This window comes from Thermomyces lanuginosus (assembly GCF_041956635.1).
Source record: "Thermomyces lanuginosus strain ATCC 200065 unplaced genomic scaffold VTN49scaffold_42, whole genome shotgun sequence".
NCBI lineage: Eukaryota > Fungi > Ascomycota > Eurotiomycetes > Eurotiales > Trichocomaceae > Thermomyces > Thermomyces lanuginosus.
In genome coordinates, this window is record NW_027192376.1 from 954,456 (window position 1) to 969,641 (window position 15,186).

At 51.0% G+C, this 15,186-nt stretch overlaps 8 protein-coding genes across 8 annotated transcripts; 7 read left to right on the top strand and 1 right to left on the bottom strand.

Moving 5' to 3' along the window:
- Positions 1–389: 389 nt before the first annotated feature.
- VTN49DRAFT_7095 (uncharacterized protein) lies at positions 390–1,266 on the top strand (the record flags this gene model as incomplete). Its single annotated transcript, XM_069415326.1, has 2 exons — positions 390–1,195; positions 1,257–1,266. 2 exons carry the CDS (start codon positions 390–392, stop codon positions 1,264–1,266), a joined length of 816 nt encoding a protein of 271 aa, XP_069265135.1.
- Positions 1,267–2,093: 827 nt separating this feature from the next.
- On the top strand, positions 2,094–2,859 carry VTN49DRAFT_7096 (uncharacterized protein; the record flags this gene model as incomplete). The annotated part of the gene is made up of 2 exons (XM_069415327.1): positions 2,094–2,434; positions 2,514–2,859. 2 exons carry the CDS (start codon positions 2,094–2,096, stop codon positions 2,857–2,859), a joined length of 687 nt encoding a protein of 228 aa, XP_069265136.1.
- A 1,041-nt stretch (positions 2,860–3,900) lies between these two features.
- VTN49DRAFT_7097 (uncharacterized protein) lies at positions 3,901–4,848 on the top strand (the record flags this gene model as incomplete). The annotated part of the gene is made up of 1 exon (XM_069415328.1): positions 3,901–4,848. One exon carries the CDS (start codon positions 3,901–3,903, stop codon positions 4,846–4,848), a length of 948 nt encoding a protein of 315 aa, XP_069265137.1.
- A 1,165-nt stretch (positions 4,849–6,013) lies between these two features.
- VTN49DRAFT_7098 (uncharacterized protein) lies at positions 6,014–6,736 on the top strand (the record flags this gene model as incomplete). Its single annotated transcript, XM_069415329.1, has 1 exon — positions 6,014–6,736. One exon carries the CDS (start codon positions 6,014–6,016, stop codon positions 6,734–6,736), a length of 723 nt encoding a protein of 240 aa, XP_069265138.1.
- Positions 6,737–8,285: 1,549 nt separating this feature from the next.
- On the top strand, positions 8,286–8,585 carry VTN49DRAFT_7099 (uncharacterized protein; the record flags this gene model as incomplete). Its single annotated transcript, XM_069415330.1, has 1 exon — positions 8,286–8,585. One exon carries the CDS (start codon positions 8,286–8,288, stop codon positions 8,583–8,585), a length of 300 nt encoding a protein of 99 aa, XP_069265139.1.
- Positions 8,586–9,193: 608 nt separating this feature from the next.
- On the top strand, positions 9,194–9,928 carry VTN49DRAFT_7100 (uncharacterized protein; the record flags this gene model as incomplete). Its single annotated transcript, XM_069415333.1, has 1 exon — positions 9,194–9,928. The coding sequence occupies one exon, from the start codon at positions 9,194–9,196 to the stop codon at positions 9,926–9,928; it is 735 nt and encodes a 244-aa protein (XP_069265140.1).
- Positions 9,929–10,817: 889 nt separating this feature from the next.
- VTN49DRAFT_7101 (uncharacterized protein) lies at positions 10,818–11,549 on the top strand (the record flags this gene model as incomplete). The annotated part of the gene is made up of 1 exon (XM_069415334.1): positions 10,818–11,549. One exon carries the CDS (start codon positions 10,818–10,820, stop codon positions 11,547–11,549), a length of 732 nt encoding a protein of 243 aa, XP_069265141.1.
- A 957-nt stretch (positions 11,550–12,506) lies between these two features.
- VTN49DRAFT_7102 (uncharacterized protein) lies at positions 12,507–14,452 on the bottom strand (the record flags this gene model as incomplete). Its single annotated transcript, XM_069415335.1, has 5 exons — positions 12,507–12,686; positions 12,740–13,099; positions 13,155–13,451; positions 13,509–14,149; positions 14,212–14,452. 5 exons carry the CDS (start codon positions 14,450–14,452, stop codon positions 12,507–12,509), a joined length of 1,719 nt encoding a protein of 572 aa, XP_069265142.1.
- Between the last annotated feature and the right edge of the window lie 734 nt (positions 14,453–15,186).

Sequence of the window (15,186 nt, forward strand, 5' to 3'; positions counted from 1 at the left end):
AAGTTCTGAGTTCTGACTACGAAAGCATAGCAAAGTGACTGAACGTTGGGTCTATCAGTTTCAATCTACCTATACAACAGTACGCAGTCATGAGGATGTTCTCCACGTCCTGTATCATGGATGCTTTTGGATGTGATGAATTTGAGCGGCTGAACGTCATTGCTAATATCTACTGCCTTCAACAAGTAACGGCGACCTAGCTTTCTGTAAGCCCTCACCGTACTCGTAGATCTGCTCCCCCGCGTATCGTGGGCCCCAACTTCTCCACTACACCGGTACCATGACGACACCGCTTTGTATTCTGTACCTGGCCCCTCCTCTTCTTCACGTCGGTTTTCTCCAGAGGACTACCGGATTCGATAATGATACGTTCCTAGTTTCTCGACGCTATGGCTGAACCTATTGGGCAAATCTCAGAAGGGAATCTCTGCCATGTTGTCGCACAGTTAACCGTCCTCTCTGAGCTTCCCGAACCCCAAGCTGAATCATTGCTCCTCGATGGTGTCATTGATATCGACTCCGATCTAGATTATCACTTGGACGTTCCTCGCGAACAGCAGGTGCCGGTGAAGGTCGCCGCCGTAAATCGGCCGATTCACGGCATCCGCCCGGCATTCTTGCAGGGCGCGTATGTAAAAGCGAGCGGACTGCTAATAATCGACTACAACAGCGAGGGGAAACCTCACCTGTATTTAGCCGCAGATCGTCTCGTGCCTCAGCCGGGAGATCCGTGGTCCCCGGAGTATGTGCAGAGAGGGTTTGCCAGGTCCAATCCCGACATTACCTTCTCTGGGTTTGTGACTGGGATTCCTGTGGACAGGCCAGACTGTCGAGTCTACACCCTCAGCCTGCGCGTGCCTAGGAAAGAGGGGGCTACCGGCCTGGGTTGGGATGGTACCTATTCGGTATACGACATTCACTGCGCTATACGCATGACTGCGTGGTGGGCAAATACACTTCAGTGGATCGGCAGCCCTCTTCCTCAAATCGGCGACTTATGCCAAGTCATGGGGGAGATTTCCGGTCTGTACCGGGTCGGCGATCGGCACTCGCCATTGGTCCGTGCGGATCACATTCAAGTCCTACAGCTTCTGGCACCGGAGGATGATGAGGGTGAGGAAGAGGAAGAGGAAGAAGGGGAGGAGGAGGTCGCCTTGGCGGAAAACGATGCCGAAGAAGGTTCTGGAGATTCGGGGTAAGCCTCTAGTCGCCTTGATGTTGCTGGTAGGAAAGGCTGATTAACTTAAATGGTTCAGGGAAAATTAGTTAACGCTACCTTTGCGTATCACTGACTTGCCTCCTACCGACTCTAGGACTTCTAGGTCAGGGCAAGCTCCTTTTGGACAACAAGACCACCCATGTGGGACTGGGATACATGAAAACGCACTTGCAAGAAGTGATCGGGGTTTCTTCATTGCCTGAATTACCCCGAAGCGTCTTCGACTGTCGTGAATACGTCCACAGTCTACCATTATAAACTTCGACCGAATGCAAACGCTGCATAAGGATCAAGTTTATTAACGAAGCCGTGAGAGAGGTGGCTGGCATTTTGGGCTTGGTCAGCTCCAATATACATAACAACACACAATAACGGTAGTTCTCTCGACAAACATACATCAAAATGCATGGGATGAGATGTGAATAGATTGGTTGTCCGTCTTGGTCAGTATATAGGTTTAGAATGGTACATATGCGGAGGCTCAACAGCAGGTAGGTCAGTCCCAAACGCGCTGAATTGTGAAGCTCAACCGTCAATGGACGATCGAACAATAATTGGTACCTCAGCTACACAGTTGTCAGCATCCGCGAAATGTTCCATGGAGAGGTTCTATGTTAGTCCTGATCGTGCCCAATTAGTCCGGCCAATTCCGGGTCCAAAGCTGTACTTTGCAGATCAGTCCTTTGGCTTCGCACCAACCCTGCGGGGCCGCTTCTTCCTCTAACCCGGACGATTTTCCATTGACTGTATGGTTGTTTCGAGTCGTCTGCTTGTCATCACATTCTCCGAGGATTGCCGGGTCTTCTGTCTTCTACTATCATCAAATACGTGCTGACTAGCATAATATAGTGCGCACCTCTGGATTCCTACAACTATGAGTCAGCAAATTTGGCGAATTCCAGAGGGCCATAGCTGTATAATCGAAGGACTCTTCGTCATCAGCCTGCAACCCCCTCATCCCCAAACCGTGAACATGAAAATTGACGGCTTCTTCGATATTGTTTCCAACATGGACTATCTTCTTGACGTTCCCCGCGAGCAGGCGCTGCCAGCTCGCATCACCTACCATGATTCGTCTTCCCAAACGTTCCTGGAAGGCGCCTTTGTGCAAGTCAGAGGAAAGGCATTCACCGAGTACGACGATGCGGGTAAATCTCACCTCACTCTGGCTGCTACTAGGCTCTCGCCCCAGCCGGGGGACTCTTCGACCAGTGAGTACGTGAGGAGATCGGCGCCCATGTCCAATCCACGGGATCACCTTTACCGGGATCGTAACGGATATTCCCGTGGACAGACCCGAGTGTCGGGTCTACACCCTCTACTTGCGTGTGCCCCATGAAGATGGAAGTACCGATACAGGATGGGATGGAGATTACTCGGAATATAAGGTGCACTGCGCGCTACTCATGACACCTCAGTGGACCAATCATTTACTTCCTCGAATCCACGACCTATGCTTCGTTGCGGGACACCTTGCTGGTCTATACCGGCTTAATGATCTGTGGTCGTTGTTGATCAATGCAATCGACATAACGATAATAACTCCTTCGTGGCCACCGGATGAGCCCCCAACTCCGGTAGGTGATGATGCACCGGGAGACAATATTTCACCGGAGGACAGCTCTGGAGATTCGGAATGAAACAGCTCACCTCTTAGGTGCAGTTGGATTAAGTATCAGTCGCTTACTCAGGACAATACTGTCTCGAAAGACTCGTTCTGCGCTGGGCCAAGCCAAGCAGGACTTAATTAACCTCCAGCGTTTCCCGTTTCTGTCCGAAGCTATCATCGCATTCTCGAGGCCCATGATGTGCTAGATGACGGCACCTAAGATGAAAGTACTTGGGCAATTCATGTTTGTGTCTTTGTTGCTTGAATTGTCCTCGAGTTGCCTGGGTCACCCGTTCTAGCCACGTACGAGCGCGCCCAGAAAAGCAGACCAGGTAACGAAATCAGGGCACAGCTGATCCAGGATCCTGTCTTAACCCTGCTAGCAGGGCTGATTGAAATTGACTACTCGTTTACACATGCAGTTTTCTGGACAATCTGATGATGGAGAATGATATCGTGATGATAGTATTGGTTGTTCATCTTGTCCGCAAGTATGTTTTCAGCCGGGCTCGCTCCAATTCAATCCTTGATTTCGTAATTGTGACCAATAAATAGAACAGAGAATTGACTCTTGCGAAATTGCCCCCATGCCGTCACCCCATCGCCCACAAAATCAATCACCGTAGATAGCAAGATATGATCAGCTCTCCGTAGGCACAAAGCCACATTACGGAGCACGGAGTACGGTATTTACTCCGTATAATACATGCCGTATCACTGTGGGGGTCACACGGCATGTTCTAGTTAAGTATTTGATTCCGATTGGAAGGATCTTGACCCATACTGCCATATATAGTTAGTTCGAGACCCTTCCGACGTGTCTCGTACCCGTATATGCGTTGATGCGTTTTTGCCCCGTCCAGTGGCATTCTCAAGAGCTGAACGACAGCACTACCACTAGTCTCCTCTCAAATATTCTTTTTTATATCTAAATGATTTCTAAACAGGCAGAACGCAATCTTTGGCCTGGCTATATTTATGATTTCCAGTTCATTTTTTGCCCAACTTCATCAAGGGGCCCGCCAAATTCACTGCTACAACACACTACTTGTTCGCCAAGTCCCCAGGTATCATGGACAACCTAGGGCAAATTCTTGAGGGCAAGTTCTGTAACGTTTCCGGCCCCTTGGTCATCATCTCGGAGCCGTCCGATCCTCGAGCCGAGAATGTCGAGTTTACCGGCCTTTTCGCTACCGTCTCTGATCTGGATTACCTTTTGAATGTCCCTCGCGAACAGGAGGTACTGGTGCAGGTCACCTACCATAATGTGCCACGCCAACCTTTATTACAAGGTGCATTTGCGCGCGTGACGGGGCCATTGCACGTCGACTACGACAGAGATGGCAAGCCTCAATTTTCTTTGGCTGCAGTGCAAGTCGAGCCGGAGCCGGGGGATCCGTCGACCAGGGAGTATGTGGAGAGGTCGCTTGCGATGTGGAATCCTTTCATCGCCTTCACTGGGGTTGTGGTTTCCATCCCTGTGGAGAGACAAGAATGTCGAGTTTGCACCCTCTCCCTGCGCGTGCCGCGTGATGAGTGTAACTGCCAACCTCGCGGAACGTGCTGGATCGGTCAGCTGCACTACTCAACGTACGAGGTCCACTGCGCTACTCCCATGAATGCGCGACGGGCGCATCGTCGTCGGCCCCAGCTCGGCGACACATGCTTCGTGGTCGGGGAGCTTGTCGGCCAATACCAGGATTGTAGTTTAGCGCCGTTGGTTCGGGTGATCGAAATATCCGTTCTGCCATCGTTGCGACAGGAGACTCCCACCCCTTCCTCGGATGGTTATGATGAGGAGGTGAATCTCAGCTCGAGCAGCTCTGATGAGTTTGGTATTAATGATGATTTCACTGATTCCTCTTTGGATGACTTTGATGAAGAGGAGGATGACAATGAAGTATCGAAATCGGAAGATGGAGGCGACCTTGAAGAGGACGACGAAGACGACAACGCAGACGATTCTAACGTTGAAGACGATGTTGGTTCCGTTAAAGATTATTCTGAAGATTCGGAGTGAGGTTATACGCCCTGTCGGTGCTGTTTGATCGAGTATGGGTCACTTGTTCGAAGAAGCCAGAACAGGCTCGTCTCATTCCTACCGTCCTGGACCGACTGAAGTAGAACGCTCAACACCCAGCCTCTGTCTTGGTCCATGGTTCTCCAATCCCTTCCCGAGATCAATCAGCTTGGGTCGAAGATACTCTGGCAAATCTTCTTGTTTGCGGACACTGTTTTCTTAACTTGCCCCGAGAGTTGCATTGGTCACCGGCTCTAGTCGAAGTGCGAATGCCCGGAATAATCAGATTCCAGGCAGCGAAATGATCGCAGAACCAAACACTCAGAAGTTCTGTTGCAGCGCTGTCGACTCCAGCTGATGTTCACTACGGAGCATTGATCACTACACATCCAGGACACATCCCCATCACAAAATGATCCTTGAATTTGATAATTGGTGCCGAGTGAAAATCTTGGTTGTCACTTTAGTCCAAAAGCAGATACCCCTAATGCTAATGCAATTGATGCAGAACTGTGGGTACTCCGTAATTGAAGAATAGCCGTTGTCGACTACTCTGATAAGATGGATCATGCAGATATGCATGAGCAGCTGTAACGTCAGCAATATTGTACCGGACCCTATGTACCTATAGGTACCTTCATATTTCGATAGGTACCTTCTCCGTACCAAACGGTATCTTGGGTCCACATGTTGGTTTGGTGGGAAACACCCTTGTATCTCTTGACCCACAGTCTGAACCGTTAACTAGGGTTAGGTTAGGAATACTAAGCTTGAGGTGTTGGACGCGTCGACGCGTTTTACTCCCCGGAGCAGCAGAAAGCAAAGCTTCCTGTGCTACAGTAGTAAAAAGTACTGGACAGGGTAGTAGCTGTAACTTCAATTAAGTATTGTATCATTGTATCATATTATGATACTGCATAGGTAGGGTCTCAGAGACGGTATCATGATTTGTGCGTAATTAATAACTTTAATGGGTAATAACTTTTCCACATCAGGCTGTGCTTAGACAAGTTGTCAACGAGTTTTGATTTTTCAATATGTTGACCAAACTCAATCTGCTCTCCTAATTAAATTGCCGATGGTTATTCAGTTCACTTCAATTAACCTGCTCAGAGATCCTGCTGAAATATCTGCACAATTCTACAATATTTGTTTTCCAAGCATCATGAGCCGCAGTTGGCGAGACTCCGACGATTTGAACCTGTGCAGTTTGACGGGTTCCGTCGTTATCACCTCGCAGCCGCGCGACCCTCGAGCCATGCTCGTGAAATTCTATGGCTTTTTCCCTGTCGTGTCTGAACTGGACTATCTCTTGGATGTGCCTCGCGAACAGAACGTGCCGGTGAAAGTCACCTATTTTTCAGACCCGTTCCAGCTCGTGGTACACCCCGACGCTCCACAACTTCGGCTGGTACAAGGTGCGGTAGTACGGGTGTCGGGACTTCTGCACGTCGGCTATAATCACGATGGTAGACCAAGCCTCTCTCTGATGGCAATATCGGTCCGGCCGCAGCCCGAAGACCCGCCGACCGCGGAGGACCAGGAGAGGCCGATACTGATGAAGAATCCGTCCATGGAATTCATTGGAGTTGTGGTAGCGATCCCCGTGGAGAGACCCCAGTGCCTCGTCTATACCCTGCGCTTGTTTCGTGACGATAATGCCCATGAGTTTCCACGTCACAGGAAGCACTATTCACCGTTCGAGATGCACTGCGCTGTACCCATGACTGCGCGGCGAGCAAACACTCCCCTCCCCCAAATCAATGATGTATGCGTCGTGGCCGGGGAGCTTGCTGGTATATACAAGGCTGGCGATGTAGTAGCGCCGTTGATCCAGGTGGTTGACATAGAGGTGCCACCTCCGCCACGCGAGGACGATTCTGCCTAGGATGATGGGGGCGAAGAAAACGAACATGATAGGGATAGCGGTGATGATGCTGTCGAAAGCTCTGAAAAACCTCGGAGAATCAAGTCGCTTTCCTTGCTGACACTGCGACATCTACCGCCTCGCACTGGGTCGATGCCCTTCTCAACACCCAGCTTTTTCTCCCTTTTCTAGCCCGTGGTCCCCCAGCGCCTTCCCCGAGGCTGGGCCGCTCCTGTATCGGATGGAGATGCAGGAGATGACGATGATTGGCAATTCATATTCGTACTTTTCGTTGCTTTAATTCCCATGATGGTTACCTCAGTCGACGACTCTAGCCAAATGCGAGTCCGAAAGAAGCAGATGCAGACAACGAAGTCATGGCAGAACTGGTTGGAAGTTCTCTCTTGGTCATGTTCACAGTTCAAGCGGAATCAAGTCAATTGCTTCACCGTCTTTACGATCATTGTCGACTCCGTCAAGATTGATCCCGTTGATACAATAAATGATGGATAATTATTCGTTACCTGCCATATTTGCGATGCAGAGCACCGGCGGAAACCTGCCAGATCTCAATATGTGCCTCATTGTTGACAGCGCGTGGCACGAGGTGGGAGATGAAGACGGCAATACACATTCAACGTTGAAATTTGGTAAAGATCATGGATCATGGTGGTAGGTAGAGGCACTCCGAGTAGACTAATTCATATTCACCAGCCATCCGGGGACGAAATAGCTGGTGTTGTTGTGTAACCATATCAGATGCACCGCTCTCCATGTCCATGATGAGATACGTGAGACTGGGGTTCGGGAGTATCTATCCTAATGATACTGCAGCTGGACTGTGTCAATGGCAATTCCAGCCCTAAGGATCGTTGCAATGGTCCCATTACGGGGTAGTTATGAAACTTACGACAGTTGGCACGGAGTAGACTACAGTAACAAAAATCTGGCCCACCTTCCAAAGCAGGTTACAATGTGGGTTTGGCGAGTTCGACGCGCCGACAGAATTCTTCCACCTTTTTCTGCTTAACTTATACATAGTTATACATTTGATATATTAACTACTGAGTCCACCTTTACTTCGAAGAACCTGCCGGCTATCCTACCGAACACTACTATTTCGAAGCACTATGGACGACCATCCCGACAGTATCCTCTGTGGCGTGTTTGGGTTTGTTGTGATCACCTCGCAGCCATCTGACCCGCAAGCCGAGGACGTGCAATTCACTGGTTATTTCCCGCACCGTCTGTGAACTGGGCCATCTCTTGGATGTCCCCGCGAACAGGAGCTCCCGGTACGGGTCACCAAATCGAAACCTCCGTTCGAACCTTTAGGAGGCACTGAGCCATTCCCCCCCACCATTGGTCCAAGGTGCATGTGTGTGGACGTCAGGGACACTGCACGTCGACTGCGACCGCGAGACCTCTCTCTCGCTGCCGATTCGTTCAGGTCCCGGACCAGAAATGAGGATGGGCCTGGCATCGAGTTCACTGGGATTGTAGTTGCGATCCCTGTAGAGAAGCCGGAGTGTCGAGTCTACACCCTGTGAGTGTCTGCTGAAGATTGTTCATGTGGAGACGGTGCCCGTTTGTGCTGGGATGGCATGACGCACCGCTCAACGTTCGAGTTGCACTGCGCTGTACGCGTGAATGGGGGTCGGGCCAACAGCACTCGGTATCAAATCAACGACCCATGCTACGTGCGCGGGTTTCTGGCCGGCTTATACAAGGCCGGCGATACTCTGGCGCCGTTGGTCGAAGTGATCGACATGAGGGTCTTGCCACCTGGGACTCGGTAGAATGGTCCCTCTGGGAAGATGAAGAGGATGCGGACGAAGACGATTTGGATGGTTACGACGATTCGGACTAATAAGTTTCCGTGGCTCTCTGCACTGGTGGTTCTGCATATCAATGCCTTGTTTCAGGCAAACCTACCACGTCGGAGCCCAGCAGTCGGGGAATCCATCAAGGATCTTTGCGTCGACACAATGCAAATGAGGATGAACACGATCAAAGTTCCGACAAAACGGATGATTTTGAAGAAGATTCAGAGCATTGACCCGCTTGCCTACCGAGTGCCATCGAGTTGAACTCATAATACTTGCTCGGGCAAAACTGCTCGCAACTTTCGCCCCGAAAATCTTCGCCGTGATAAGATTCACTTAAAATCTTGGCAGGAACCGATAGTGGAGGATAATCCACTTGGTACCTTTATCACTGTGGGTCATATTCTTCCTAATAAAGTTATATTTAATTTCAAAAACCGCGGTTCGAGAACGCGATATGATTTTTTTTTTGTCCGATAACGGAGACCGCAGATCTACAAAGATAACGTGTCTTCACGACGTTTAAGACAGAACAGATTACACTCTTTCTGATTGTACTGAAGATTTCAAGCTTGGTTTCACTCATTTCAACGGAGTTCCTGACGAGTCGATTACCAAAGTACGGAGTACCAGTAGTCACATTCACAGCACTATGTCTGCCCCTGAGCACCAATCCAGCGAAGATGATCTCCTCTGCCGCATGCGAGCATTCGTTGTCATCACCTCCCAACCGTCCGATCCTCAAGCCGAGAAAGTACAGTTCAGCGGTTTTATCCCCGTCGTCTCTAATTTCGATTATCTTTTGGGTGTCCCTCGCGAACAAGACCTCCCGATACATGTCACTTACCCTAATCCATCGCTCCAACCTGTCGTTGACACGGACGAACCACGCCCTTCTTTCTTACAAGGCACATGTGTGCGGGTGTTCGGGTACCTTCATATCGACTACGACCGCGAGGGCAAGCCTCACCTCTCCCTAGCTGCAACATCAGTCCGGCCGGCGCTCGAAGATCCGTCAATCACAGAATCCGTCGGGGAACCTTGCATTGACTGCTTGGTCGGGGTTGTGACTGGGATCCCTGTGGACAGACCCGAATGTCGGGTCTACAACCTGCGCGTGTTCGCTGGCCATTGTTCATGTAGTGACTGTGTCCGTACATGCTGGAAAGGCATGACCCACCACTGTTGGTACGACGTGTACTGCGTTGCATTCAAGAGCGCGCGATTGGTCAACAGTCGTTGGCCGCAGATCAATGATGCCTGCGCTGTGATTGGGTTTATTGTCGGTTTATACAAGGCTGGAGATTCTGTAGGACCATTGATCGAGTTGGGCGCCATGAACGCCCTGCCGTCCCCGGAACGACGGGAGGACTCCCTCCTGGGATGATGACGGAGGATGACGATGATTATGGATTCTTGATGGCGATGATGACGCGGTCGAGTGCAAATCTGAATTTTCAGAAATCTGCAAAAGCCTACTACCGTCCGGAAGACTGCTGGGTTCGGCACCAATCGTTTGTTCAGGGCCAAAAAGAGTCATCTCGCGCCAATGATCCGTCCTCTTCCTGCCTGCAGTCCTTTTTTTTTTCCGAACCCAAGACCAACGGCACTGCCCAAACACCCAGCATATCCTGTTTCGATCCGCGGCCTTTCAGCTCTGGCGGAGGCCGCTCCTGTGCCTGGTGTGGCGCGCTTAGAACTACGGGTGGCAATGATTTCGGCAAATGCAAAGCCGCGAAATTTTATGCTTTTCATTCTGCATGGCAGCTGAAGCGCATATGCAGCGGCCCATATCCTCATGCAACCAATCCGGATCAATGGCCAATAGAACAAAGAATTGAGGTAAGCGCAAGTTGTGTCCTACATATCCTATCCCATGGAATGGCTGGTATGCGCGCGGCTGTAAGATACATGTTCAACAGGGAATATTCATTGATTGTCAACTTGTCGATACCGTAGACGTATGGATACAATACAATTCCCATATCTAGGGGCGCTGCATCACTGTCCGAGTATCTCCGCGTCGGCGTGTTTACATGTTGAAAGTTGTCGCGCAGGAGAAAAAGCAATTCAGGCATCAGAATGAGGCGTGGCACTATCTACCATTGACTGTCTCGAAGAATTTAAATAGCCGTCTCCTCTCCTAAGAATGTATTTCCAATTCCCAGTTCGCTTCTATCGTACCCGACTCTACTCAACTGTCCCAAAGGTCGCGACGAACTGATTGTCAGAATACGGAGCACCACGGAGTAGTTGTTTTCGTTTTCGCACGCATCATGAATGTCCCAGAGCGCCAATTCGAGCAAGGTATCCTCCTCAGCTGCGCTCGCGCATTCGTTGTCATCACCTCACAGCCGTCCAACCCTCAAACCGATGAGGTGCAATTCAACGGGTTTATCCCCATCGTCTCGGAGCTCGATTACCTTTTAGGTGTGCCTCGTGAACAGGAGCTGCCGATACAGATCACCTACTATCCTAGATCATCGCGCCGATCACCGTTGGCCACTTCTGGCGAGCCGCGCCGCCCTTCGTTTTCACAAGGCACGTGTGTGCGGGTGTACGGGCACCCGCATATCGACTACGACAATGAAGGCAAGCCCCATCTCGTCCTGGCTGCATCGGACGTCCGGCCGGCGCTCGAAGATCCATCCATCACGGAGACCGTGTGGGAAGCTTGTGTTGTTGACTTTATGGTTGGGATTGTCGTTGCGATCCCCGTGGATAGACCCCATATTCGAGTCTACACGCTGCGTGTGTTCGCGGGTCAATGTTCATGTAGTGATTGTGCCCATACGTGCTGGAAAGGCATGATGCACCGCTCACGCTACGAGGTTTTTTGCGTCACTCGCAAGAGTCCACGTCTGGCCAACAGTTCTTGGCCGCGGATCCGTGACGAATGCGCCATCGAGGGGCTTCTTGCCGGATTATACAGGGCTGGCGACTCCCTGGCGCCGTTGATTGAGGTCGCCACCATGAGCTCCAGGCCGATTCGGCGACAACAACGGTAAGGACCTGGGTTGGACAATGATGAGGATAGGGAAGATGACAATTATGACGACCTGTTGATCATACGGTCGGGCTGATTCTGGGAGTTCAACCTATTGGATTGCTCACACTCTTCCGGACTCTCTGGGTTGAACAACCCCCGTATCGTTTCCCCCTGCTGCAACATCCAGAGCTGTGGTTCTCCAGCACCTTCCTCTCCACTCTGTTGCGGATGAGAGAGAGAGCTCTGGAAGTAACGTTGTCTTTGACAAGGCAATCTCTATTCACCTCGTTCTTGGATTTAGTTCGAGTTACGGCGGTCTAAAGCAAAGAATCCGCGGCGCTTCCCCTTCAACATGTTCTTCGGAGCTCTCTGTTGATCAATCAGCGCGCAATGGCCCAATTCTCCGGCTGCGCAAAGGGTCCAAGTTCCAGGGAGCGGAAATCCTGGAAGAGATGATGCCTGTCGGATGTTTCTTTCGGCTTGTCAGCTCCAATGGACATCAACGTTCCACATGTCGAAATGACAATTAAGCAGTATCTAGACCCGAATAAATGAATGGTCTAAGAAGTATTCGGTGTGAATGTCTTTGTTCATTCCTCTGCTCAGCAGATAGTGAGATTGAATTATCCTCCGAACCAATTGGCCATCCGTTCCCTTTCCCTCGAATTTATTCCCACCAGAGCCGATTATGGACATAGGGCATTAAAATCATGACTATGTTCACATCATTAACAGTCAAGTATGTGCTGTAATATAATCACCTCCCGCCCTTTGTCCATCTTATCCACACATACCATTCATGCAAAGTGACATTGAACATGAAAGAAGACATCACAACCAAATGTATCGGGGTATAAAGCTGAAATCAACGTAACAAAAAAAAAAAAAAAAAATACAAACATACATCATGATTAAATAGAACAAGATGAGGGAGACGAGGGAACAGACGAATCAGGTCAGCTGGCAGTTTCCCGACTCAAGGCGCAGACCATGCGCGTGCGTGGCGGCGGAATGATTCCCGTTTCTCAGCCCATGCCTTGACGGCAATGACCACGATTTCCCAAGCCATAATGAAAGCGCTGAGGCCCACAGCGATGTTGAAGGTGAACATGGCGTCGAGGTCGTACCAGACCATGACATCCATGATGTCCGAAGCCTGTCGCCTTGTTAGAATGAAAATCACATATTTGAGGAGTTGAAGCAACATACGCTAAACATGAAGATCAATCCGCCCGAAATGAGACAGAATGCACCAACCAGCTCCGACGGCGGTCGGGAAGGCAGGCACGAAGTCGGTGGCTTCAGGTAGGTCAGAACGTAAGTGACACCGCGGGCCATCGCTGCGCCAGCAAGCAGACTGCCCCATTGTTTATGCACCATGGTCGAAACCATCTGCTTTTGCTTGTGACCTCCCATCATGATACCGAGGAGAAAGATGATCAGAGCTGGCATCGGATTGAAAGACACATTGCTCGACTCATCCTCCTCCGATCGGTAGCTCCTTGTCGAGCCCAGAATGTTCCGGTTGAACCAGTCACGCACGCGCTTGGATTCGACCAGCATGCCACACTGAAGGATGTTAGTACTGCGGACCGAGATGTCACATGGTCGCTTCACTACGTACCAGGCCAGCTCCGAAGAACATGACCGCAATGGAAACGTGCTCCAGATCCTGAGCAGTCCATTCCTTTCCCCATCCACCCAGGTGCTCCAGGAAGACATTCGAAGCGCCGTAGGTAAAGATGGCTGCCGACTCGACAAACTCACCACTTGGAGCGCGCGACTTGCCCGGCTTCAGGTTCCATGCCCAGCCATACTTGGCAAAGCAACCCATGTAACGACCCAGCACCACCAGGCCGTACCAGAAGAAGATGCCGCCCTTGATGAAATGGGCCAGACCGCTGAAGATACCGCTTCCTTTCTATAAGACGCCCTCAGTCAGCTCATAGCAACCAGATTGTTGTCGGTAGAAACATACAAAGACCCCGCCGTAAGTAACTCCACCCGTTGCGAGAGCGATGAAGCCGAACGGCAGAATGATCCAGTCAATGACATTGTACACAATACGCAGGATACGGAGCACAGACGACGACACCAATCCTGGGATTCGCTTGGCAAAGAACCGGTCCAGGGTCTTGCTTCGCAGGAATCCACGGGCCAGGGGAGTCTGCTCCTCGGAGTGGTCATCGACATCTTCCAAATCCTCCTCGGGCTTGACGAACCGGTCCTGCTCATGGTCCGGGGTGGTCGGAGTGGTCGGACGGCTGGTGCCATGGCCACTGTCGCCGGACCAGCGGTACTGGTGCACCGCGCCCGAGGGGTACGATTCATCGTGCTCCCTCATGTTTTGGGACGAAACGGGAAGGAACGAAGCCCGCTCGTACTGAGCACTACTACTATCACGGGGCTTCGAGTAGACATAGATCAAGCCCATGATGACCTGGGCAACGACTACCGAGCTGGCAATCCAGCCGATCTTGTGGTGCGCGTTATTCTCATACCGGTCCGGGGTGGACGCGTTGTAGACGAAACCAAAGAACATGCCGACCCCATTGACAATCAGGAACACGAATTGTGTCGGAATCGTATACCGCGAATGAGCCACACTGAGCATGACCGCTACAGCCCATCCATTATTAACCCAACCTCCTCCGGAGCGTGGACGGGATTTTGCGACTTACCGACAGGAAGCACGAAACACCAGGCTACCGTCTCCAGGACAATGTGCGCCATGATGGTACCCGTATGTTCTCCCGCGGCGAAATAACTCAGTTCCCAATCCTCCTCGGGCTTGGACATGGTGTCCTTGTGGTCGTGATCCATGCCCATGTCCATGTCTCCGTGGTCATCTCCATGGGCATTGGCTCGCAGGGCCAGTAGCAAGGCTGCTGCGAGCAATGCCTGAGCGCGATACTGTCGCATGGCAGCAAAATATATGTGTGTACGATGCTATATACGCCCTAGCTGGACGCGCCCTTCGCTACACAGGAGCGGCGGTCCAATCCGGAGGCAATCCGGCGGTGTTTGCGAGGGAAGTAAATTCAGATGACAGTGATGTCACTACCAGAGCTATATCCTCGTCTAGCGGCGGGAAGCTCTAGTAGCTCGGGCAAGTATGCGGATAAGGCACAACAACGAAGCTGGGGGAAGACAGAGATGATGACAGGGGAAAAAGAAGACGGGGAGAAGGACGATGAAGAAGTCCCTTGCGATCCCTGGTCGGAGAATTCTCTGTCTGGTTCTCCCTGCCATCGTATGAGGCATCTGTTTTCCTCTTTTTTTTTTACCTTATCGCTTAGTCACCGTCCAGTACCAACAACTCTCCGAGCCTGTGGAAATCCGCGCAGCCAATCATCGGTGCCCAATTGCACGTTTTTTCGGTTTCGCCGTAAATTACTAATGCGGTTCGCCGGCACTTCCGGGACGCCTCTTCCTTTGAAGGATTTAGCCTTCCTTGTATGTCGTCATGATTTCTACAGCTCTCATAGTTAACTCCGACCAATGCTTTTTACAGCTGTATGACGGTCGCTGACTCTTTCCAGCAGTTGAGAAAACATATCCGAGTGCAAAGAGCAATATGGGATCAACTTCCGAAGGAAAAACCACTCAGCATTGGCCGATTCGACTACAACCTGCCCAAGCTCTCGCCAGCATGA